At 56.9% G+C, this 23262-nt stretch overlaps 1 protein-coding gene across 1 annotated transcript; it reads left to right on the forward strand.

Moving 5' to 3' along the window:
* The first annotated feature begins 10781 nt into the window (after positions 1-10781).
* On the forward strand, positions 10782-23009 carry YPEL1 (yippee like 1). Its single transcript, XM_084867859.1, has 5 exons — positions 10782-10967; positions 18315-18567; positions 21343-21386; positions 21489-21597; positions 22065-23009. Exons 2-5 carry the CDS (start codon positions 18451-18453, stop codon positions 22152-22154), a joined length of 360 nt encoding a protein of 119 aa, XP_084723985.1. The 5' UTR covers positions 10782-10967; positions 18315-18450; the 3' UTR covers positions 22155-23009.
* Positions 23010-23262: the final 253 nt, after the last annotated feature.

Here is a 23262-nt window from a genome sequence, read left to right on the forward strand (position 1 = left end):
AAAAAAATTAGAATCATTAAAATTGTGTCCCTGTGTTACCAAAATAATATAGTACTGTGCATGTATAGTTTCATTGGAATTTTATGTGTGAAAATATGAACTCGTCTGGTCCTTTATTGGAACGTTCCCCAAATAAGTGTATCTTGCTAATCCGACTTTGCTGGTGGTCATTAGTGATAGAAGCACAGGCTGGGCTCTGGCCCCGTGGTTTTTCAGAGCTCCATTGGGCTCTGCAGGTGGTTCTTCAGTCCGCTGGCTGGAGGGGGAGGAGTCAGTGCAGGGACCTGGCGCAGCGCCCACGTGTGTGTCTTCCCACCTCTGCCCGGCAGGTGTCATTGGCAGCCTGTTTTCAGACCAAGAACTCATGGGTCCTTCAGGGATCTGGACATGCGGTTCTTGTCGCCACTGGGCAGCATGCAGTAGGATACTTACAAGACAACACATGGGAAATGTTTCTGGTTTCGTATGGAAAGACCACAGGGTTTAGGCCCATAACTGGCCTCTGCTTAGAGCTGCGCTGGCTTTCGGCGGGTCACTGCTGCTCTGCGCGTCTGTCCCTCACTGGGAAGTGGAACCAGTGTCCTCCTCTTGCATGTGGTGAGGATTGTGAATGTCCATCTCAACTGTCTATAGTAAAGGACCTCAAAAACAGTTACTCAGTAAGCAGCAAGTCTTCCTAAGTGCTTTTTTCTTTCAATCTTTTTGTTAAGATGGCACTAAAATGTCTGCTAATTGAACTAACCGCTTTCTGTTAATCTGAGAGGAAAACCTGTCCGCAGCTCGCTCCGGGAAGTGGGCTCATCCCACCGAAGCCGGAGTGTCTGATGAGTATTTGAAACACTCACAGGAGCATGGCATTTGCTTTACCTTTGAGAGTAACACGCTTTGTTGTCCAAATCCTATAGAAAGCAGTCAGAATAATCATCGTCCTTATTCAGCACAGGACTAATAATCACTCTTTTCCGCTTCAGTTCCGATGAGTGCCTTGCCTAGCGAGAAGGCAGCCATTCCAGCCAGTGGTGCACACCAGCACCTGGGTGGCCCAGTTTGCTGAATTTAATCCGAACCGGCGTATTCAGAGCTGACTGGTGACTACAGACCGTCCTCTGAGAAGAGCAGACACACACCCAGAGCTGGGGGAGGCAGGGTAGTGACAGCGGGTGATGGAGTTGGGCCTTGCAGGGCAGAGGGCAGGTAAAGGGCGGGTCTAGGTAGCCTTGGGGTGTGGAGGCTCTTTCTGAATCTGGGGCCAATGGGGGCTGAAGACAGTCATTTTCTAGGTGGAGAGGAAGCAGTGGATGAGGTTGTACCCATGGCCTGTCTTTCTCAGGTGAAGTGGGAAACCGTCTGCGGAGAATAAGGAAGAGTCCACAGTAGAAGCAGCAGTGGGCATGCCCAGCATGGGGCCTGACGGTGATGGAGCACGTCTGTGTTTTCGCATGAACGAGCTCACTGGCTGGCTCACACCGAGGCGGGGCGGGGGAGAGGCCAGGGGGCAGACCTCCGGGGCTGGCGTGCAGGGATGTGGTGGGAGATTTGAAAGGCAGGAGACAAGGGTCAGAACCGTCGTGCTCTTTGAAAATGTCTGGGTTCTGGTACCCAAGTTTCCAGTGTTGGTGGGTAGGTTTTCCTTACAATAAGCACCAAGCAGTTCTTGGGACAACAACTGGATGTCCAAGAATTCAACTGCATTGTGATGCTGCCTGCACCGAGATCATGTCAGGTCCCAGGTTAGGGGCAGCCCCGGGAGACTGCCTCCCGCTCCCCCACTCCAGATGCCAAGCCCGAGCCCGGGTTCTCACTGGGCTTCTGACCAGCGGGCCATATATATAGATCGGGGCCCCCACACCCCCTCCTTGGGTTCCGTTCGTCAGCCGAGGGCCCTTCAGAGAAGCGCGGGCCCATGCGGGCTTTGTCTGCTGGGGGTTTGCAGTGACGGTTGGTGGTCGGTAGTGAGCATGGGAGGAGGAGACCCTGTCCACTTTCCGCTGCACATCACCCAGGAGGAGAAACCAGTTGTATGGGTTTCTTTCTGCTTGACTTCATGCCCATTTGCTAATCCGCCCTCGATCAGATCTGCAGACTGAGTACCTGCTGCCAGCCAGCCCGGGCTCCTGGAGGCAGGCCCTCGTGGTGCGGATCTGACGGAAGGGAGGCGACCTTTCAGCTGAACTGTGTCCAGGGCTTTGCCATAGCCTTTCTGTGGGGTCCACAGTGTGTGGATTCAAAGGCTGAGAATGACAGCGGGATCCTGAAAAGCTCTTCTCACCTGGAAGCCAAGGTGTGTCTCCTGGGGGGGTCAGAAGGCCCAGTGCCCCCCCTCCCCTGGGCCGGGAACAGCGGGACCTCCTCACTCTGGAAGGAAAGGCTTGTTACTTGCTAGTGCCTCTGCCCCGTCGTCCATGTCCTAATTCCTAACGTTGAGAGTAAGACGTCTCCGTAATAATGTCCTGCACCCTCACACTGGGTGTGGAGGAGCTTTCCACTCAGCCGGCTGGACCGAGGGACTGACTCCTGTCATGTGCTGTGCGTCCCAGGGCAGAAAGCCCGGCTGGTTAAGCCCCATAACCCAGACACCCGCTGAGGCCCCCCGGCTTGGGGGAGGAACAGGAGTGGGGTGGGGGTAATAGTGTCAGAGACGGGAAGCACCTAATGGGGTGGGAGTTGGAGAGGATGATTCTTGAATTTCTTGGCCAGAGGAGCAGGGGAGCCAGTGCCCCCTTTTTAGTATGACCGGCAGCTGCCAGAGCTGCTCTGAGCTGAGGAGGCCGAGGGAGGCACCGGTGGTGGGAGAGGGTGTGCAGCGGCTGGGGCACCAGGGCCAGAGCTTTCAGGCCCCAGCGCGGAGGCGAGAGACCGGGCTGGCTGTCCCCTCGCAGCGGCCGCTGACGCTGAGGCCGGTGTGGAGAGTCAGGCCAGGACCAGTGGCCACACGGCCGTTCTGGGAATCGGCCCCCTTTGTGTTTCCCTTGGAGGCCTGCAGTGCTTGGCATCCCGGAGTCGCCATTGCTTCCACACAAGGTGCTCCCGTCCGTGAGCAGGAGCAGTGGCTGGCGTCCTCGGTGAGGAAACTGGGTTTCCTGAGGGTCAGCCAGCTGCCCGGCGGGGAGGAGGCGCCGGGGCAAACGGCGGCGCCAAAAGGCCATGCGGGTTTCTTCCAAAGAGGGACGGTTTCTGAAGACTGCCTTCGGAAGGCTTTGCTGCAGGTACACATCCCACCAGCGGTTTTCAGCTCCAATATTCCTGTCACCAGTGCCCTTTTAAAAGAAATGAAATCAGTGAAAGTTCTGCTCTGAGCAAGCCGGGTGGGGCAGCCCAGCACCCCGCCCGCCGCCACCTCCACCTCCCACAGAAGAACATGATGCTTCTGCCCCAGGAAATCCAAAAGTGATCCTAGGAACCACCGCGGAGCGGGTGCCTGCCCCAAAGAGAACGGGGGACTGCTCAGCCTGGGGATGGGCTCAGGATGGGCTCAGCCGGGCCCTGAGGATGCCTTAAAGTCCAGGAGAATCCAATGGAGACGCCGTGCAAGTAGAGGTCGGGTGGGGCAGTCGACGGTCCTTAAGAAAGATGAACGTCTGCCCGTCTGCCTGTGGGCTGAAGGGTCCTGGGTTTGATTCTGGTCAAGGACACGGACCTCAGTTGCAGGCTGGATCCCCAGCCCCGGTTGGGGCACGTGTGGGACGCAACGAATCCGTGTGTTTCTCTCACATCGCTGTTCCTCTGTCTCCGCCCACTTTCTCTAAAAACCGATGGAAAATATTCCGGGTGAGGATTGACAACAAAGGTGAGCTTCTGAGGCGATAGAGAACGAAGCATTTGTGTGATGCTTGTACGGGGCGAGCGTCAGGCGCCGCTGCTGCCTGCTGTGGGCATCGTCCTAAGCGAAACAGGACTGTCCACGGGCGCTGGCACCTGGAGGGATGGTGCGTCCGGTGAATAGTTACCCAGACGTGCGATGTGCCAGGGGCTTCAAGGAGAACAGGTGCGGGCACCACTGCGGAGGCATGAGAACAGGCCCTGTCCCTGCCCGCGAGGCCAGGGCCGCCCCCGGGCTCCATGGGGCAGTCAGATCGCGGGACCCGGCCTGGCCTGGCCTAACGCCACGTTAGTCTGGCCGCCTCGGGTCCGGAGGAAATGCCGGCCGTAGCAGGTTTCAGAAAGGAGAGTGGGTCTCTCCCCTGAACACAGGGACAGTGTCTGCAGGTCCCAACCCTGGCAGGCCGGGCGGTGGCCTGTGGCCAGGGGCACACAGCGCCAGGAGGAGCTGCAGGAGAGGCTGGGCTGGCAGAGTTCATTCCCTGAAAAGATACGTAGCTACCCTGTTTCCCTGAAAATAAGACAGTGTCTTATATAATTTTTTCTCCCAAAGTTGTGCTAGGTCTTATTTTCAGGGGATGTCTTATCTTTCCATGCGCTAGGTCTTATTTTCGGAGGATGTCTTATTTTCGGGGAAACACAGTACTTGCCTGTGATGTGCAGACAGTACATTTGCTTTCTGTGTTTCGGCTTTGCATTTGTGTTTCCTTGGAGACAATAGATGTGCATTTCTGGTTCGGGATGTGATGTCAGGCCTCTCAGGGAGCCCCCACTCTCCGGGCCTTGCACCACGTCCCCACCTGTGTCCCTCCCGGGCAGCAGCCACAGGCCAGGTCCCAGTGACCTCCGCCCTGTGGGTGCCCTGGCCTCGCTCCCCACCCGCAGCTGCAGCCCATTCACCCCGTGTCCTTCTGGGCTCCGCCCGGCTCCGGTGCAGAACAAACCTGCCGCTTGGGGAGCCTGGGGGACAGCCCCAGAGTCAGGTGCATCCTGGTCCACAGGAACTGCTGTAGTGCAGCTGACAGACAGGGATGTCAAGAGGTTTAAAACTTGGTATTCCTGCGGTGAAGGAATCATCAGAACTAACCAGCATTTTGTGGGAGCTGTCATTTCACAAAGGTGCATATAGGCCTGAGAATTCCAGGACATTCTGTCCCCAAACATCTTTCATTCCGCCTGTTCCCACGGGTGCCTTCTGTTTCCCGGTGAGTGGGTGTCAGTCCTCTAATGGCCCGTGGCTCCGGGCTGGGGCCTTCATGGTGTTCCTCTGGGACCCACCCCGCAGCGGGGCGGGCCGGCTGAGGGGCTGGAGTCCGGCCACCTCTTCCCCTGTTGGCTGAGCTCCGAGGAGGCCAGCTCCCTTTTCCCCCCCTCGACAAGAACTGGAGAGAAAACGGCCACGTGTACAAAGCGTTTGCTCCAGCATCCTTTGTAACGGCCACAGCGAGGGAGAGCAGCCTCGGCCGCGCCCAGCACCGGCCGAGGTTTACGTGTCTTCTGTTCCCTCCTCCAGCTTCGATCCTCAACACGCAGATCCCAGCCCCACGTCTGACGCAGGCCGGTTTCTGTCCACACTGATGGGACCTTCCGCTCCTCTGGTGCCCCTGCCAGGAAGTTCCTGGACAGCATGCCGTGCGGCCTCTCCCCTCACCAGGGAACCCCTGGGCCAGCATCCCCCGAGCCCGTTGAAAACGCAGCATCCGTGGTGTAGGATGGTAAATTTTATGTATGTTTTATTACAATTAAAAATTAAAACGGCCAAAACCGGTTTGGCTCAGTGGATAGAGCGTCGGCCTGTGGGCTGAAGGGTCCCGGGTTTGATTTCGGTCAAGGGCATGTACCTTGGTTGCGGGCACATCCCTGGTGGGGGGTGTGCAGGAGGCAGCCGATCGATGTTCATCTCTCATCCATGTTTCTAACTTTCTATCCCTCTCCCTTCCTCTCTGTAAAAAATCAATAAAATATATATTAAAAAATAAAATGCAGAATCTCGGGCCCCACCTCATACATGCATTTCAACATAAACATTTTAATAAGATGCCAGGGGATTAGTTTAAATTTTGAGAAACCCCATATGTTGGTATAGAGTTACTATTAAAATATGAATTCCGTCATTAGTAACTAATTCTAATTAAGACATATTTTTCTCTGTTTCTCTTCTCTTGGAATCTCTCATCTGTGGGATGAAGGGAGAACTCACAGTGGCAGCTGGCAGGCTCCAAGGGCAGCACGATGCCATGGCAACCGCTTCCATCAGTAACTTAATTTCATCTCCGCGTTTCCATCTTTCTCTCCTTCATTCCGAAGCTGGAAATGTGTTAATTTGGAAAGAACATAAAATGGCTTGTGGTTGCTATGCCTACCATAACGGCACACTTCCTAATGGGCCTGATGTCATAGAGGAAACTGTTAGCAACTCACAGGAACTCAGACACTCCGGGCCACCGAGAGCCTTCATCCCTGACGTGGCCAAGCAGACCCCCGGCCCGGGCTCCAGTCCCTGCTGCCGCGGGCAGCCTGCCAGCCCACAGGGTCGCACCTACGCGGGTGCTTGGTCTGGCTGCCCAGAGGGTTTCAGGAAGAACAGGTGGACAGAGGCCGACGGGCAGACCCTTTAGGAGCCTTGCTTTAGGTGACATCCACACTAAACCCCAGTGTATTCACTTGCTGAGCCTGCCATGACCCAGGCACCCCACCGGCATGGCTCAGTGGTTGAGCATTGACCTAAGAACCAGGGTTCGATTCCCGGTCAGGGCATGCCTGAGTTTCAGGCTCAGTCCCTAGTGTGGGGCGTGCAGGAGGCAGCTAATCAATGATTTGCTCTCATGAATGTTTCTCTCTCTCTTGCCCTCTTCTTTCCTGAGATCAATAAAGTACCACAGGCTGGTTACCTGGCAGAATTTTTTATATATAAAACCTTTTTTTTTTTAATGTATCTATTTTTATTGATTTCAAAGAGGAAGGGAGAGAGGGAGAGAAAGAAATATCAACGATGAGAGGGAATCGTTGATCGGCTGCCTCTTGCAGCATGTGCTCTCGACAGGAATCAAACCCGGGACCTTTCAGTCCTCAGGCTGAGGCTCTGTCCCAGCGGTCCTCCACCTTCCTGATGCCGCGGCCCTTTAACACAGCTCCTCATGCTGTGGGGACCCCCAACCACAACATTATTTCCGTTGCTGCTTCATAGCTGCAGTTTTGCTACTGTTAATGAATCGTAATGTAAATGTCTGTGTTTTCCGATGGTCTTAGGCGACCCTGCTGGTGGTTTTCAGCCTGTGGGCCGTATCCCCTGAGCCACACCGGCCGGGGCCAGACAGCTGTGCAGGCGGGGCGTGGGAGAGCCAGGCGTCAGCAGGGCTGGTCTCTCCGCGGCCTCCCTCCCAGGCATGCAGCGGCCATCTGTCCTCTCGCTGTGTCTCTTCTCACACGGACACGGTCAGGCTGGATCAGAGCCCACCCTAACGCCTCATTTTCATTCAGTCCTCTCTGCGAAGACCCCCATCTCCACAACTAGTCACATTTGGGGGGACACAATTCAGCCTGTACCACGCCCCCCGGCTAGTCCTCGGGGATGAGCGGCCTCGCCCTCAGGCAGCCATCGCTGTGTGAGCCCAGGGGGGGGGCGGGGCCTGGCCCCTGGCGCGCGGGGGCTGCCATCTCGGCCCCGGGTTCCATCTCTCGTCCACTTTGGAAACGTGTGACCTGTTCCGTTCACCCACGCCGGCCCGAGTCCCCAGCGACACCTGTGGGTGCCGCCTCCCGCGCGCAGAGCGCCCTGAGGTGACAGCGGAGCAGCCAGGCCCGAGCGGACGCGGACGCAGAAGAACGCGGACATCATGACGGAAGGGCCCCTCGGCGGGCACAGGGCGGACGCGGGGACGAGTGGAGAGGACATAAGTGACACACGAGCACTCATGGGGGCGGCAGAAGGAAGGTCGCGGTGGGAGAGGAGCCATCGGACTTCTGTTGGTGTGGGAGTCTGCAGTGAAGGAGGACACAGCCCCCGGGGCGGGGAAGGTGTAGGATCGACTTCCAGGAAAGGGGGCAACTGAATGGCCACGAGAGGAGGGGCAGGTGCAGGGTCGCCTGGGGGACTGCGCTGCCCTGGACACCAGCCTCCAGGAGGGAAGCACTTCCCAGCGGCCGCTTCGCGGGGCGGGGCTGCCCGAGTGCACAGCGGGGAAGGGGGCTCCGGAGGGAGTGAGGGGGGCGGGGGCGGCCAGCGGGCGGGGGAGGGGGCGGTGCCGGTGGCTCCCGTGGGTCACTGACGGGAGCCCAGAGCTCAGCCCTGAGGCTGAGGGGACAGGGATGCCTGGCAGACTACAGGCTTTGGTGCCTTGTGAAACCACATGGAGTCGGTAATAACAATAGAAGTACAGCCGAAACCTGTTTGGCTCAAAGGATAGAGCGTCGGGCCTGCGGACTGAAGGATCGCAGGTTCAATTCCGGTCAAGGGCATGTACTCTGGTTGCAGACATCCCCAGTAGGGGGTGTGCAAGAGGCAGCTGATTGATGTTTCTCTCTCATCGATGTTTCTAACTCTATCCCTCTCTCTTCCTCTCTGTAAAAAAAAAAAAATCAATAAAATATATATTTTTTAAAAGAAACTCTAGTGGCGCTTTAGGATAAATTTTCTTTGTTCAAAGCTTAGTCTGACTTCACCCATTATTCAAATCAATTAAATCTGAAAAGGAGTGAGAATTAAGTGAGTTATCAGCTGTCACATCGTATATATATTATTGAGGGACAACCTATTTTTTGCAAATAATTTCTCCCATTCTTTGATCTTTTCATTTTTTTATGATGGGGCACTTTAACACACACAAGATCCTTGCAGGACAGGGTCCAGGGAGCGACAGGCCAGGGTGCTGCAAGGTCACCTACAGCTCACATACAAACTGCAATCGCATTTTAACGGAAAGCAGTGTCTCCAAGAATGAAGCCAGGAACCATGATGCAAAGAACAATGGTGAGTCTGGTGCTAGGATTTTCAGAGAATGAAGGGGTCTGCAGAAATAGAGCAGAAATAGTCCATGTGCCCAACCACCACACCTAGATATGCAGGTGGGTATATGTTAAGTTTAATATTGTGCAGCCACTAAAAATATTTATAAAAAACTGCAACAACAGAAAAATTCCCCACAAATAGCAGAATACAAAAGTATGTAAACTTCGGCTCATATTGGAATTATAATTTGCTTTTAACAAAGGACTGGCTGAGCTCAGCCCGTGCGGTCCAGTGGTTGAGTGCAGACCTATGAACCAGGAGGTCAGTGTTCAATTCCTCATGGGGCACAAGCCTGGAATGCAGGCTCATGCCCAGTAGGGGGCGTGCAGGAGGCAACTGACTGACCATTCTCTCATTGATATTTCTACCCCTCTGCCCTCCTCTCTCTGAAATCAATAAAAATAATAAACACACACACACACACACACACACACACAGATCTAGCTGAGAAAAGATATTTGCAATAGCGAAACAAGGAAAGGCTAATATTTAAGACAAAGTAATCCTGACAATTCCCAAGAAAAAGGAAACCTCGTTGGAAATTGAAGGAGGCCTGAAAGGCTTAATAGTTTTTTGTGTGTTTTTCTTAAATATATTTTTGTTGATTTCAGAGAGGAAGGGTGAGGGAGAGAGATAGAAACATCAATAAGAGATAATCATTGATCCGCTGCCTCCTGCACGCCCCCTACTGGGAATCCAGACTGCAACCCAGGCATGTGCCCTTGGACCAGAATGAAACCCGGGACCTTTCAGTCCACAGGCTGACGCTCTATCCACTGACCCAAACCAGCCAGGGCAAGGCTTAATAGTTAGTGGCGATGCTAACACGTCTCTGGAAAACGCAGAGGACAGCGTTAGAAGAATGGCGAAGTTCCCACAAATGTTTGAGGCAATTCCAGCTGCCTTTTGCGTAACAAACCCGGTGGCACCTACAGACACATCTTTACATTGCATTGCACAAAAGAAGCCAGAGCTAAAGGATGCTAACCTATAAAAATGTCGTATACATTGTGACCTCAACAGTGTGGGGTTTTGCCGAAACCAGGTTGGCGCAGTGGACAGAGCGTAGGCCTGCCTGCGGACTGAAAGGTCCCAGGTTTGATTCCGGTCAAGAGCAGCTGATCGATATTTCTCTCTCATTGATGTTTCTAACCCACTATCCCTCTCTCTTCCTCTCTGTAAAAAAAAAAAAAAAAAAATCAATAAAATGTATATATTTTTAAAAAACAGTGTGGGGTTTTAAAAGTACTATGTGATTTACAAACCGATCTATAGAGAACGGCTATGAGACCAACAAAATAATGACCGGACAGGAGTTGGGGAACACAGTGTGGACAGCGAGAGAGGTGGGCTGCCTGGGGGGCCGGTTTGGGGGTACCAGAGCAGAGTTGGGGCCCAGGGGCAGATCCAGAGGCAGGATGGCTTGGAGAGTTCTAGGAGGAGGATCAGGGGGCGGGGAGCGCGCAGGACCCCGTGCTCTGCGCCAAGGCAGGTCCGGTCAGGAAACACCGGGCGCCCCACGCCGGCCCGGGAGCTGGGAGCCCGTCACGTCCGCGGCCGCTCCACGCGCGCGGAGCCAGCGGACCCCCTGGGCGCAGCTCCACGCGGCCGGGGACTCGCGGCCAGGCGCCTGCGCGCGGCGCTCTCCGCTGAGCTCGCCCCGCCCCGCCCCGCACGCGCCCGCACGCCCCGCCCCGCGTCCCGCCTCCACGGGCGGCTCCGAGGCCGCGCTCGCAGCACCGGCCAATGGCAGCGCGGCGCGCCCCGCGGCACGTGCACCCCTGCCCGGGGGGGCGGAGCGCGAGCCGCGGAGTCCGGGGCGCGGGGCGCGGGGCGCGCGGCGGGGCGGGGTGCGGGCGGGCGGGCGGGGCGGGGCGCGGGCGGCGCTCCGCGCTGATTGGCTCGCACGGCGTTCCGAGGCCGTTAACGGCGGCGCGGCGGGGCCGCGGCTCCAAAACAAAGGGCTGGCGGCCCGCGGGGCGGCGGCGGCGGCGGGAGGATGCCTCGCGCCGGGCGGCGGAGGTGCCAACGGCCGCAGCGCGCCCCGGGCCGCGCGGGCGCCGCGTGAGAACCGAGCCCGCGCCGACCAGGCCCCGGCCGGATGGGCGCTGCGGGCCGGGGCGCGGACCGCCGAGCGGCCGTGAGTACGGGCGGGCCTGGGCCCCGCGGCGCGGGCGGCGACCGGCGGCGGGCGGGGCGCGGGCACCTGCTGGGCGGACGGCCGCACCTGCCGCTGTGTCCCCTCCGGAGTGGGTGTTTGGGGTGTTGGTGTTCAGTGCGCCCGGTGTCAAGCCGACCAAAGAGCCTCTTGGTTTGGCCCCCGCTCACCCCCGTCCCCACCCTCCCAGCCATGGACATGCGTCCGGAGGGAATGGACCACAGCATCATAGGCTTTACCCTCTTTTTTTAAAAAAAAAAAACAATAATAATAAGTCGCCATCGGGGAGTAGAGGGAGGACAAAGAGGGCTCGGGTTGCCGTGAAGAGGGGGCCGCTCCCAAGTTGCCCACAAAGATGGGGCTGCGCCCGGCGCACCACCTGTGGCCCGAGGCGCCCTCCCCCGGGCAGCGGAGCGCAGGCCCCTTCGCCTCGGAAACCTGCCCGGGGGGTCCCCTCCCCCGCCCGCCCGCCCGGGACCGGCATCGCCTGGTGCCCGTCCCCGCCGGGTGCCAGGTTTGGGGATGGAGAGGAGGCAGGATTCCGTCCCGGGGGCCCGGGAAGACTTCCGTGCCGCCGCCCCCCGCGCCTTGTCCGCGCTGTTGCATGTCTTCTTTCTCTTTGTATCCAAAACGTACACAACACCTTAGCCTGCCGGCGCCTTTCCAAGAATGTTAATTTTTTCCCCCACCAACCGGGCCCTCGCCTCAAGTCCCCAAGCCTCCCCTTTCAGTAGCTTCACCTGCCCCGCTGCCTCTTCCCCTCCCCTGCGCGCCCCGCCCCTGCCCCTCCCCTGTGCGCCCCCGCCCCTGCCCCTCCCCTGTGCGCCCCCGCCCCCGCCCCTCCCCTGTGCGTCCCCGCCCCCGCCCCTCCCCTGTGCGCCCCCGCCCCTGCCCCTCCCGCCCCTGCCCCTCCCCTGCGCGCCCCCGCCCCTGCCCCTCCCGCCCCTGCCCCTCACCTGTGCGCCTCCCGCCTCCCCGCCAGGGGGCGTCCTGGGAGCCAGGTGCTGTGCGTGATCGCAGGGTGGCTGAGCTTGGTGATCCCACACTGGCTCCCCCAGGCCCGGCCGAGGCCTCCGGGTGGCACAGCTGAAGGATGCTGATGCCCCTGGCATCACGGGAAGGGGGCTCCCCGGTGGGAACCCCTCAGAGCTGGGACCCCGGCAAACCCATGTCTTAAGGCGACTGCGTAGCGCCGGGTCTGGCCTGCGTTGGGCACTTTAAAAAACAAAACCAAACCCACACAAAACTTAATTAGTAATCTTAGCCACGGTCTTTCTGCTTTTTAAATGAACTCGTTTTGGGGTCGTTTTAGATGTACATAAAAGCTGCAAAAACAGCACAGACCATCCCACGGTGCCCGCGCCCAGTGCCGCATCCTCGCCCATCGCCGGGCGCATTCGCCGGAGTTAGCCGCTGGCGCGGTGCGTTGGGCCGGCTCCGGGCACCCAGTCTCTCCGTGTTGGAAGCGCCGCGGTCTGCAGAGCTCCGTGTGCACAGGGCGGCCGTCCGGCTGTCCTCACAGTGTGTCCCCGGGGACCGGGTCCGGGGCAGGAGGGCGGAGGGCAGGGCCCTCGGGGCTCTTCTCCCCGGAGCCGGATGAGCGAGCCGGCCGGCTCTCGGGCCGCTCCCTCACACGCTCCAGCCCAGGTTCATTCGGTTCTGAGTTTCAGGGAAGCAGTTAGATCGGTTAATCAGCAAAACCTCCGCAGAGGAGGGGGAGTTGGGCAAGAGGTTTCGGCGGAGGCTGGAGAAAGTCCTGAGCAGCCAGGTCCCGGGGACCCAGGGTTCCGGGGAGGACGGCGTGAGTGAGTGTCCGGAGAGGAGTCCGAGGACGAGGCGGACTGGGGGCCGCTGGAGACATGGTGACAGACCGGGGGGGAGCATTGCAGAAAACCCGGCACAGCTGAGAATGGAAATCCTGGAGCCAACCGACCCCCTGCCCGGGGGAAGGACCCCAGAGCAGGTTCCCGTGGGGTGTGAGGTGTGGAGCTGGGCTTGCTGGCTCTGCCAAGCTGTGGGAGTGCTGGGCCACCTCGGGAATGGCATAGCAACCCCGTCTCACCGGGAGGCAACAGCCTGGCCACCAAATTGGTGCCACAGTTTGAGTGGAGCCTTCTTTCGCCGTGCCCCCACCCCCAGGCCTCACCTGCTGGCTCCCCGGATGCCACCTGTCTCCTCCCCACCCCCCGCAGCCAGCACACTCTCCCCCCGCACCGCCCCTTCCCACCCCTCTGCAGTTTTGGTTTTCCCTCCTGCCCCTGGCACAGCACCGCTCTGGCTGCTGGTTGTGTTTATGTGGCCCCTGGCTGATAGTGCCCGTTACCAGCCTCTTCCTCCTGCTTCTGGCCCGCCTTCCAGGCCTCGTCCCCAGTCCCTGCCTCTCCCTCCCGCTTTGTAGCACGGAAACCAGCGGCCTCTGCTAGAACGTCCAAGGCCACGATAGAAACTTTGTTGCTGGTGGGAGGAGGACGGAATGTATTGAAGGTCCTTCTAAAAGGAAGGCTCCGTGCAAACTCTGAATCACAGTCCCGGGGAGATGTGGAGGCGGACCGGCCGGCGGGAGGGGAGCTGGGCCAGAGGCCGGGGCAGCGGGTCCACGGGCCTGAGGGGCGGAGTCAGGACAGCGCGGAGGCGGGAGGCCTGAAGGGGGGGTCTTCTCTCCCTCCCCCGCCCAGGGGTCCAGATCCCGGGGTCCCAGGCGGCAGCTCCTGAAACGTGGAGAAAAGCTTTTTATCCGTAACGAGGAGGCGGGAGGTCTGTGCACCAAGGGCAGGCGGAGCCCGGGCTGTCACACCTCTGTGTGCGAGTGCGCGTGTGTTCAAATGTCCGGTGTATACACTTAGTGTCAAATCCCGGCCGGCGTGGCTCCATGGTTGAGCGTCGACCTAGGAACCAGGAGGTCACGGTTCGATTCCCAGTCAGGGCACAGGCCCGGGATGCGGGCTCCATTGCCAGTGTGGAGCGTGCAGGGGGGAGCCAGTCAATGATTCTCTCATCGTCACGGATGTTTCTGTGTCTCTCCGACTCCCTTCCTCTGAAATCAATAAAAATGTATTTTTTTAAAAATCGGAAGTTACTGAGAGGGACAGTGAGGAGGACTGAGTCCCGGCCTGAGTCCTGCTCCGCGTCTGCTTCTGGTTCGTGGTTAGCAGCGCCTTTGGCCGGGCCCTGGGTTGGCCCGGAGGCGGTTTCTAACCTCGTTACTGCAGACAGCCCCGTCTCCACCGCACCGGCCCCTCGGCGGCTCCCCGGCCGGCCGCCCGCAGCCCGTTCTCACCGGGGCAAGGCCGGTGCCCGTGCCATTGGTTTGCATCAAAGGGAGCTCACACGTGTCTACAGGGGCTGCGGTCCAGGGCCGTGGTCGGCAAACTGTGGCTCTCGAGCCACATGCGGCTCTTTGGCCCCTGAGTGTGGCTCTTCCACAAAATACCACGGCCTGGGCGAGTCTATTTTGAAGAAGTGGCGTTAGAAGAAGTTTAAGTTCAAAAGAAATGTCAGTCGCCGTGCTGTTGATGTTTGGCTCCGTTGAGTAAGGAGTTTGCCGACCACCGGTCCCAGGGATGGCCTGGCTCTGAGTCCAGCCGCTCCGGCGCTCACGGGGCCGCGCTGGCCTCGGCTCCCCGCCTGCAGGGCATCACCTCCTGGGACTGAGCATCAGCTCCTGGGCTGCTGCTGTTCACCTGGTCTCCACGGAGTCCTCTGCTCAGGACGGGCGGCCTGGCTCGGAGGCTCCTGGGGGGCATCTGCGCCTCCTTTTCCGCGATGGCGTGATTGCCATGCGGGCACCTGCCGGGCACAGCCGCCAGGGGGCAGCACTGAGAGCCCCGGAGCCCCGTCATCACACCGAGGAGCCCGCCTGCTCTGCTCCAGCCGGCGTGGGCGCTGTGCTGGGGGGACAGCGAGGTGGGGCCTCGGCCCGCGTGGTGGGCGTGAGGACCGGAGGGCGGACGGAGGGCAGCTCCCCCTGCCCGGCATTGCCGCCTCTTTGGCTCGGGGTCACGTCTCAGAGTTTTGTCTCTGGGGGTGTGGTGACGGCGCCATATGGACTCGGGCCTGACTCACGTTCTCTTAAGCTGTTTCTACCTGCTGTGTTAGGAGAGAAACTTCTGGAAGCAGAACAAAGTTTTTGCTCTAAAAATTGACCCCACACGATCTCTTTGGGGGGAGAGTGGCTGCCCCACCCCCGACACACACCCCCGCCCGGCGTCCGGTCTGGGCTGCCCCTCAGCTTCCTCCCGGCGGTCCCGAGTTCAAAGCCTGGAGCAGGGTTTTGCCGCCAAAGGGACTGAGACCCCAGGGAGCGCCTCTGGCTGAGCCCAGGTTCCTGCCTCTGCCCCTCACGCTCGCTGTGGAAGGAGGGGAGGGGAGGGGAGGAGAGGAGAGGGATAAAAGAGTTACTGGCTTAGGGCTCCTCTCATTAGGGAGAACTTGGGTGAGGACGTTGTACAGACTTGACTTGAGTTCAATAAGAAGTGAAGTCAGCCCTGGCCGGTTAGCTCAGTGGGTAGCGCGTCAGCCTGTGGACTGGGGGGCGGGGGCACAGGCCTGGGTTTTAGGCTCGATCCCCAGTGGGGGGCGTGCAGGAGGCAGCCGATCAATCAGTGATTCTCTCTCACCATTGGCGTTTCTCTCTCCCTCTCCCTTCCTCTCTGAAATCAATAAAAATATATTTTTAAAAAGAAGAAGTGAAGCCTGAACAAGTTTGCTCCTTCCTCAGTGGGCACAGGGGCGGTGGAGCGGGCGTGGACTCTGTCCGCGTGGACGGGGGCACGGGGGGGAGGGGGTGGCAGTGGCGGGGGCTTCGCCAGCGGGGCTGGGCAGGTGGTGTCCGGGGTGGCGCTTACCCCTGTTCCCTCCCGGGCACGCGGGAGCCGGTCAGAGAGAATCCCAACGGGTCCGCGGGCTGGAGCAGCGAGGAAGTCTGACCAGAGGTATTGGGGCTTCGTTCATGTGATGCTTCTGCTAGATCCCCAGGGCCGGGCAGTTCTGAGTGTTGTTACTCAATGTCATTCTTGGGAAATGTTCACATGTAACAGAGCACGGTGTTTTGCAGACCAGCTGCAAACGGGATGAGCTTGACAGAAACCTAACAGATTAATGTAGCCAACGGCCAAGAAGAAGGCAACGTGTGGTTAGTCAAACAGTGTGAATGAGCGATGGCTCAGCCCCCCGCGGCGGGACAGGCTTGGATATGAATCCCGCGACCTTCATTTGCTGCCAGTGCAGTGATAAAACCTGGTGTCCTTCTAGGATATACATAGATCTGCTTCTGAGCTTTCTTGTATGTCACAGGACCTGGTTTTGTCCCGAGCCAATCCTTTATAATAAATAAAACCCCTAATATCAAGCAAACAGCAGCAGAACGGCTGGTTGCTATGACGCACACTGACCACCAGGGGGCAGACGCTCGACGCAGGAGTTGCCCCCTGGTGGTCAGTGCGCTCCCACAGGGGGAACGCTGCTCAGCCAGAAGCTGGGTTCGAGGCTGGTGAGCAGTGGGGGTGGGAGCCTCTCCCTTGGGGGTCCCGGACTGCCAGAGGGCGCAGGCCAGGCTGAGGGACCCCCCTCCCAGTGCACGAATGTCATGCACCAGGCCTCTAGTATCACATACTTTTTTTTTTTATTTTAGAGAGAGAGGGAGAGGCAAAGAGAGAAACATGGATTTGTTCACTTTTTATGCATTCATTGGTTGCTTCTTGTATGTCCCTGACCTTGGCGTACTGGGACAATGCTCTAACCCAAGCCAGTATCACACTTTTTTCTTCACCCTCACCTGAGGATATGTTCTTTATTGATTTTGAGAGAGAGAGAAGGGAAGGGGAAGAGAGAGAGAAAAGCAAACATTGGTCAGTTGACCCCTATACACGTCCCAACTGGGAATCAAACCTGCAACCTAGGTGTCTGCCCTGACCAGGAACTGAATCCACAACCTTCCGAACGCCTGAGCCGCCCGGCGGGGGCCAGGACCACACTCTTGGCGACTCTGGAGGAAAGGGACAGCCTGGCTCTGGCCGACTCCGGCAGAGAACATGCTCCTGCCCATCTTGCTCTTCACCACTTCTGGCCTTTTGATATGATGGGTACAGGACAGATAATGTAATAATTAATAACTGAGCCCTGCCCTGACCCGTTTGGCGCAGTGGGTAGAGTGTCGGTCTATGGACTCAAGCTTTCCCTGCGCCATTTGTTGAAAAGACTGTATTTCCCCCACTTGTCGAAAATCATTTACCATCTACAAAGGTTTCCTTCTGGACAGATACAGACGAATGAGTGCCTGGAGGCTCCAGCCCTGGCCAGTGTGGCTCGGGGGGTGGGGCGCCCTGCTGTCCGCTGTGACTCCGTCAGGGCACAGACCCGGGTTGTAGGCTCTCTCCCCGGCAGGGCTGGTGCGGGAGGCGGCAGGTCAATGTCTCCCTCTCACATTGGTGTTTCTCTCTCCCTCCTTCTGTCCTTCCCTCTCTCTAAAAGTTCATTTTAAAGATGTTTAAGAAAAAAATAGTAGGTCCATCATTTAGTCATGTGTATCATGGTGCTCTGCGTCATTCACTCTGTGATTTGGGACCAGATGTTCCCACGTGCCGTCCCCTCACTCGGACAGGAACCTCGGTGGCTGCTGTTTTCTCTCACTTTTCCTGAAGCCACACTCGGGAGAGATGTTTTCCTCAAAACTTTTTTGTGTGTCAAAGTAGTTCACCTGCCACACTCAACTCAATTTAGAATGATTCAACAGTGATTAAGTATTAGTATTTTTTTAAATATTTTTTTATTGACTTCAGAGGGGAAAGGGAGAGGGAGAGAGAGACAGAAACATCAGTGATGAGAGAGAATCATGGATCAGCTGCCTCCTGCACGCCCCACACAGGACATCGAGCCTGCATCCGGAAATGAGGCCTGATCGGGAATCGAACCGTGACCACTTGGTTCATAGATCAACACTGAGCCAGGCTGGCCAGGCTTCGTATCCTTTTTATGTACAATTTATTAATACGGCAGGACTCGACCTTCAACTTCTAGTCCTGCCCACCCCCCATTCTTTTTCTCAAAATATATTTTTATTGATTTCAGAGAGGGAGGAAGAGAGAGAGACATCAATGATGACTGAGAATCACTAATCGGCTGCCTCCTGCACACCCCCTACTGGGGATCGAGCCCGAAACCCTGGGCACGTGCCCTTGACCAGATGGAACCTGGGACCCTGCGGTGTACAGGCCGGTGCTCTATCCGCTGAGCCGGCCCGCCTGGGCCGTCCCCGTTCTCCAGAACGCCTGCCTCGTAAACGCGCCCTCGTGCTGTCCGCTCTCTCCTGACGCTGTGTCCTCACTGTCCCAGGTTGCGGCGTTTTTCTCCGGCCCCCGCTGTGCGGACGGGGCCACACGCCTCCCGGCCCACCACGGCTCTTGCGGGCATCTTCCAGTGCTGCCTCTGTGAGAGCGCCCCGCGGAGGCGGAGCGAGGACCCCGCCGCCATGGTGAAGATGACCAAGTCCAAGACCTTCCAAGCGTACCTGCCCACCTGCCACCGCACGTACAGCTGCGTCCACTGCAGAGCCCACCTGGCCAACCACGACGAGCTCATCTCCAAGGCGAGTGCCGGGTGGGGCGGGCGGAGGGGGAGCCATCGCGGGGCCGCCGGGTCTACTGTGTCCGAGCCGCTGAGAAGGGAAATGCCGCTTCCTCCCCCACATCAGTGGTTTCCAACCTCTGTTCGGCTCCTGGCACGCGGCAGCTCCTCACCAAGGTTCTGCGGCACACCAAGAATGCCTTTTCTGATCTGACAAAAAAATAGATAAAATTTTTTTTTAAATATATTTTATTGATTTTCTACAGAGAGGAAGGGAGAGAGATAGAGAGTTAGAAACATCAATGAGAGAGTCATCGATCAGCTGCCTCTTGCACACCCCCTACTGGGGATGTGCCCGCAACCAAGGTACATGCCCTTGACTGGAATCGAACCCGGGACCCTTCAGTCCCCAAGCCGACGCTCTATCCATTGAGCCAAACCGGTCCCGGCTAGATATAATTTTGATTCATTCACACTAGACAGCTGTGGTGTTGGCTGTTGTCACTTTTTAATCTGACAATCTACGGGGAAGAGGCCGGTGCCCCTGACCAATAGCAGGCGCTGCGTGTTCTAACAGTCCTGGGCCCACGCTGTTACTCCATGGCAGCAGAACCGAATCCCCCGAGGCCGGGGGCGGTCCCCAGGGTCCCGGCCTCCGGGTCCCTCTGTGCGCTCAGGGCAGCCCGGCCTAGGGCAGCCTCCCGCGAGGTGGGTCTAGTTGTCAGAAGGCACCCGGTCCGCAGCCCCGTCGGGCGGGCAGAGCAGTGTTTTCGTCGGGTTTTATGTATCACCTGCGGCTACTGTGGTGCCACCACAGGGTAGTTGCGACGGTGTGTATGGCCCCTAAAGCCTGAAACGTTGATCTGGCTCTAACTTACAGCGGTTTGCAGAGCCCTGCTGTAGTAAGACTGCACCACTGATCTGATCACACCCTTGATCCAAATCCTGTGTCAAAAATTAGGGTTCAGCCCTCGCTGGGTTGGCTCAGTGGATAGAGCGTCAGCCTGCAGACTAATGGGTCCCAGGTTTGTCCCAGGTTGGTTCCGGTCAAGGGCACATGCCTGGGTTGGGGGCTCAATCCCCGGGGTGGGGGAGGTAGTTGATCAATCGATGATTCTCTCTTATTGATGTCTTATCTCTCTTCCTTTTCCCTTCCTCTCTGAAATCAATAATATATATATATAACCCAAGAGGATAGAATTTTTTTTTAAAATAAGGATTCATAGAAAAGGTGAAAATTCAGAAATCAGTCTAGAAAATTGGAAGCCGATAGGGATGTGTGAAAAGTTTGGTGAATCTTTAATTGGACATAAATAATATTCCTCCTTCTAAGAAGCTACTTAAGGAGGGCCCCTTAGGTCTGAAAGCTGTATATTTAAACCAAAACTGCTAGTCTCAGGCGCAGTTTTGCTTCAGTAACAACCCCAAATCTGTGGCTTAAAATGAAGGTTTATTTATTGTATTTTAATCCTCACCGGAGGATGCCTTTTTTTTATTTTAGAAAGGAAGGGAGAGAGAAACGTTGGTTGGTTGCCTCCCCCATGCACGCGGAAATGGAACCCACCACCTGGGTTTGCGCACTGACTGGGAATTGACCCCGTCATCTTTTGGTGAATGGGATGCTCCAGCCGAGGCACCCAGACAGGTAGAGAGGGTTTATTTCTTGCTCAAGTAAGAAATCATGGGTGTGGAGCTCCCGTGGCGCAGTCGGTTAGCGCGGTACTGATACAGAAATAACGGGGGGCCAGGCTCTGCCCGTCAAAGTGCTGTGTGTGTATGAAGTAAAAAAGGGAGGCAACCAATCAACCTCCTCCTCCTTCCCATCCCGGCTCCAGTCCTTAAGTAATCACTTAGTAATCTGGTGTGCATTGTTGTCTGGTGGTGTTTTGGGGGGAGGGGGTGGTTTTGTTTTTCTTTGTTGTGTGTGTGTCCATGACAACACGTTTTCACTTTAAAATAGAGCTCAGGACACGTCATTTCACAGCTCTTTCTTTGCTTAACAGTATTCATGACTACTTTCCAGCCCACTCATACCAATCTGTTCCTGTCACCCTTTTAAAGTGCATGAGCCCGGGTGTGAAATGAATTCATTTGTTTGCTCGCTTATTGGTGTGTTTTTTTCCTTGTTTTTTGCAATTACACACACTGTGATGGTGACCATTCTTGTCACATTTCCTTACACACTCAAGCTGGTCTTCACAGTCAGTTCCGAGAAGGGGACTGCTGGGCCACTCGGCATGTGCCTTCCACATCTCGATATTGTCAACTTGTGCTCCAGTCAACCTTCCTCAGTCTTTTGAATTGGTGCTGAGTGACAGGCAAAGAAACCAAGACCGTGTTCTTGCCTGGTTTGCACTTCGTGATGGTTTTTGTAGCCCATCTGTTCTGTTTGGCCCTCTGAGCCTGGCACCAGAGCAGACGAGCCTCAAGGGAAGGCTGGGGCTGACCTGGTTGTATCCGGGAGGCACTGACACCCACTCCGCCTAAGTCATCTCACACTCCGAGCTGCTCCTTAGCTTGTAACGCTCCTGGGTGAGCTGTCCTCTCCTCCCAGGCAGGGGCCACCTTGTGCCTTTATTTCGGTGGAAAAGCATGAACGTGTCCCGGTGCCCCATGGGGCTCTCGGTGGCCGTGACTCCCGTCCCCCTTTGGGGAGATCTTGTCCCGCTCCGGCCCTGAGGCAGCCCCTCACTCTGCGAGGCAGCCTGCGGCTCCTGTGCGGATGTGACCTGAAGCACAGCCCCTCCACTTCCGTCCAAACCGCGGTCCAGTCATCGTAACGCTCTGCTCTTCTCAGTCCTTCCAGGGAAGCCAGGGGCGCGCCTACCTCTTCAACTCTGTGTGAGTATCCGGCCGGCCTGGGGACGCTGTGCTCGGGGGCAGATCCGGGGGAAGGCTGCTGCCCTCGGGGCAGGTCTCCAGCACCCGCTCCTCCCCCTGCAGGGTGAACGTGGGCTGCGGCCCCGCGGAGGAGAGGGTCCTGCTCACCGGCCTGCACGCCGTCGCAGACATCTACTGCGAGAACTGCAAGACCACGCTCGGGTGGAAATACGTGAGTGACCCCCTTGTTCTGACATTCCAGAGAGCACGCAGAGGTACTATGATCAACAAAACGTTTACAAATGGAAACAAAATTTGCAAAGGCGTAGATCTCCCCCGGAAGTATAATCCTGTCAGAGTTCATTTTTTAAAATACGTTTTTATTGACTTCAGAGGGCGAGGGAGGGAGCGGTAGACGCGTCAATGAGTGACTGATGGGCTGCCTCCTGCATGCCGTGCTGGTTCTCTGTCAGGGCACCGACCAGCTCTCCCTCCTGGAATTCGCCATCGTTCTGTGTCCCACGGCCCCGTCAGATATGGGGACACAGTGCCCAGCTCACACAGAAGAGCTTAGTGAGGCCTTCACATTCCCCCCCACCCCCCCACCCTGTCCTTCCCCACTTGGCTCATCCCATCCCTGACCACCCCTGAAATGAAACAGTCTGTCCTGAAACCTCCTGTTTCTACCCCCCCCCCCAGGAGCACGCCTTTGAGAGCAGTCAGAAGTATAAGGAAGGGAAATTCATCATTGAGCTTGCCCACATGATCAAAGACAACGGCTGGGAGTAAAGCCACGCTTCCTGTTCTCTTCCGAATCCTGTCTTGTGAGAGACTTTAACGGAATGGAAGCAGGAGCGTCCTGGGTGACTGTTTCTTGAACTTGAACCTTGCCCGCCTGCCTCTTCCGGCCGCTCCTGTGGGTAAGGCTCCATTTGGTCTGTGTCCTCTTCATGTATGTGGTCGTTTCAGAAATGTTCCAATGACCTTTTTCTAGTGTCTCAAATTCTAGAGAAAGAATTAACCAACTGGCGGCTGATCTAACACCTTCTTTAACCTTTGACAGAAACAAGCCGGCCTTCAGGCCACAGGGACAGGGTCTCTTTAGAGAGCAGGTTCCCCTGTCATTTGGAAGGACAGTGTTACAGCCCACTTCTTCCTAGTTTGCAAAATTACAAATTGGTTATTTCTCTTGCAAATGAGCTGTTAAGTCACAGTGCTCATTTCAGAATATTCCAGAAGCAGTCAAATATATACACCGAGGGTGTATTTTTTAGCCTTGCTCAAAACCAGCAGATACCATGGATAACATTTTACGTAAGCCAGAAACAGAGAAATGTGTTTAATGGAACATCCTGTTTAAGCCAATCGCCTCCTTATCTGGGAAGCAAGAGAACCAGCTGTTAGCTAGGACTGGCCAGGGCCTGCGGGCAGCTGTGCCAGGGCCACGTCCGGACCCAGGCCCCAGAGGGGGGTGCGTGTAAGGCAGGCACTGAGCGCTGTCCATGGAGTACTAGCTAACACACTGGACCGAGTAAATCGGACTTCCTTTTCTACTCTGATGTACTTGAAGAAAAAAAATTATTTTTGCATATGAAAGAGGCCAGAACTAACAGGATAAACTTTCAAATTTGAGATTTGGTAGACTGTTTTTAATGTTTTCAAAAAAGGTTAAAGTTACAAGACAGGTTTAAGCTTTGTAACTGAGATGTTTGGTTTGCTCAGCGGGTCGCCCTGCCTGCCGGGCTCTGGCCCATGGGCCGCCACAGAAGGGCCTGGGCAGTGTCCTAGGTCCTGAGTAGCCGCCACTTGTTTTAAGTTTTGACCCACCCGTGCTTCTGCAAGGAGGTTTTGGCCAACGCACTGCACAGGTTTTGGGCAATTTGTAAAGAATTTAGGT

This window comes from Pipistrellus hanaki (genome assembly GCF_964339955.1).
Source record: "Pipistrellus hanaki genome assembly, chromosome: 19".
In the NCBI taxonomy this organism is placed as follows: domain Eukaryota; kingdom Metazoa; phylum Chordata; class Mammalia; order Chiroptera; family Vespertilionidae; genus Pipistrellus; species Pipistrellus hanaki.